General features: G+C 30.8%; 1 protein-coding gene across 1 annotated transcript; it reads right to left on the reverse strand.

Moving 5' to 3' along the window:
• On the reverse strand, positions 1-564 carry LOC142550253 (uncharacterized). The gene is made up of 3 exons (XM_075659489.1): positions 493-564; positions 172-397; positions 1-92 (listed from the first exon to the last, which is right to left on the reverse strand). The coding sequence occupies exons 1-3, from the start codon at positions 562-564 to the stop codon at positions 1-3; spliced, it is 390 nt and encodes a 129-aa protein (XP_075515604.1).
• Positions 565-2,613: the final 2,049 nt, after the last annotated feature.

A 2,613-nucleotide genomic window follows, 5' to 3' on the forward strand; every position in this document is an offset into this window, starting at 1 on the left:
TCACTTGCTGCAAAAATGATATCGAGTTCCTCTGAAAGGAACAATGAAACCATCTCTTAGCATAAATCCAGCATCGACAAGATAAAATTTACCTACAAAAAGTAATTGAGGATTGATAATATTTTTATGTACCATTTTTACATTTATTAGTATATGTATATGATGAAATACCATTTGGAACTTTTAGCTTATCTTCTCTTTCGAGTGCATCATCAAGGACACATCCATCAGCTGCATAACCTTCCCATCCAGGTAACACATATGTAAACCTCAAGTCAAAGGTACATGCAGCCAACACATTTTGTTTCGGGAAATCTTTTCTTCCTCTATATCTTGCAACATGTTCTTTAGATACTTTAACACGGAAATGTGTTCCATCGATTGCACCAACGCAATCCTATTATATGTATCAAAATTAAATTATTTTTTAATCATGTATGGCTTATATTTTAATAAAACAATAAAAAAAAGTTTTATCTATATAATTTTTACCTTGAAATATGGATAGAATCTATGATTATGAATGATTTCAGGTGGAACCTCATTTTCATCAGGTTGGATCATGAATTGATCTTGAAAAGATATGAACGTCTTCAAGATATTGTAAAAATGTCGACTAATGGTTTCTCCAGATCGTAAAAATATAAATCTCATTGAGTGAGTACTTTTATTTTGCCCAACTACATACATAAATTTTGCAAATTGTTCTTCTATGCTGCTGTAAATAGTATATTTGAGGAAAGTTTTCTCTCGTAATAGTGTAACAAATTTCATAAATGTTGTTGACCTCATACGAAGTACCCCACGAGTTCTTTCATCAGTTTCAATACGATACATTAACTCCTTCCTAACTGCATATCATTTTGAATCTTTTTCTGATATGATGCTACTTATGTAGCTCTTATTTTTATGAAATAACATATTCAAGTAAGCAACATAACCTACTATTGCTACAACCGCAATATGCGATTGTCGAGTTGATTCTTTGACTCCATCCATCCATCTATAAAATAATTTTTTTATACAAAATAAAAGAATTATTGCAAAAATCCAACATGTAACATAACCAGAAATAATAAAATAGTAGCACACAAAAACATGATGTATTTTTGTTAACAAAAATATAAAAAAACAAAAAAATAATTACCATTATAAAGATCAAGCAACAAAAATTGATTTTGGACATCAAGGTGCACTCTATTTCATTTGTTTTAATCATAATCAAATTTCACCAGAGGTCAAACACATGAAGGTGATGAAATTTCTAGTCAAACTTCAAACTTTAACACGAAATTAATTATTAAATGTAAAAAGAGGCTTTGGTAATTACTATAATTTTTATTATATCAATCAATAAATAACACACGAAACTTATAAATTTAAACGAAAGCTTTCAACTTCTAAAAAAAGTTAAAAGGAAAAAAAAGTATAACCATGTAGAAACTTTTTGTGGAGAAAGTTGACTGATAAGAATGATTTGTTGGTGAATAATTATGAAGAAAGGAAACAAGATTTCTATATAAGTTCTCAAAAACAAAAACATAATATATTGATTGTCTTGATGTCTTCAATATAAATTATTATTATTATGTATATATATAAACAATTCAATCAATCTGTTGGGGATCGATGTAGAGTTTAGAGGGGGGGTGAATAAACTTTTTTCCTTTGATGATATTTTTTCAAATGGTGCTAGAATCCTGTTAGAGATTGTAGTTGTTCTTGTTCGAGTGTAATTCCAGTAGATCACTAAAGTAAGTGCGGAAATGATCCAATGGAGTAGGGTGAAAAACAGTAACAGCAGTAGGTAATAGAACAGTAGTTGTTTCTGGAAGTTCGAAGATAAAATCTTCTACGTCTCCCCTTCTTCTGTTTCCAGAAGGTATCACTAAAAGACTTTGGATTTTACAGTACAACACTTGTACACACCCACTTCAGCAGGGCTTATCTTTTGCCTACTGAAATTCTTAGTAACTCAACACAAAATGATTCAATACAACAAAGTTCTGGAAAAGACTCTTTTCCAGTTTACAAACTCTTCTTCGAAGTATGGTAAAGTGTTTTGCTTGAAGAGATGAAGAAACAGCAGTACAAAATGATAGCCAAAGATCAGATGTAATATGAAACGTGTATTGCTTTTCTGTAAGGTTGAACTTTAGAAGATGATGATTGATTCGCGGTTGCTCAAAGTAATGTTGGATAGATAAAAATAGTCAGCGATCATCTCTAAATGGTTTTGATCCATATATATAGATAACTTGAATCCAACGTCTATAATAAAAAACGGCTCTTTTGATTTATGAAAGAAACAGCTTTATTCCTTAAATGGATCATGCAAAAGGCTTTCAACACAATCAGTCTTGTTACTTACGAAAATGGGTAAAGCGAATTAAATGACATAGTACAGCATTTAATGGTGCAATAAATACTTGTACTCGATAAAGTAACGGTAACATTTAAGACTACTTCCGTTAGCATAGAAGACGTCAAGTTATCCTAATTCCAGACTAGGTTCTGCTTCTGGTTATCTAAGTTCTGAAAACTTAGTCCTGCTTTTATATTGTCTACTGATTTTTAACTAACGGTCTGCTGGTTTTGGTTCTTATCGCCACA

Source organism: Primulina tabacum, chromosome 6 (assembly GCF_025594145.1).
Source record: "Primulina tabacum isolate GXHZ01 chromosome 6, ASM2559414v2, whole genome shotgun sequence".
NCBI lineage: Eukaryota > Viridiplantae > Streptophyta > Magnoliopsida > Lamiales > Gesneriaceae > Primulina > Primulina tabacum.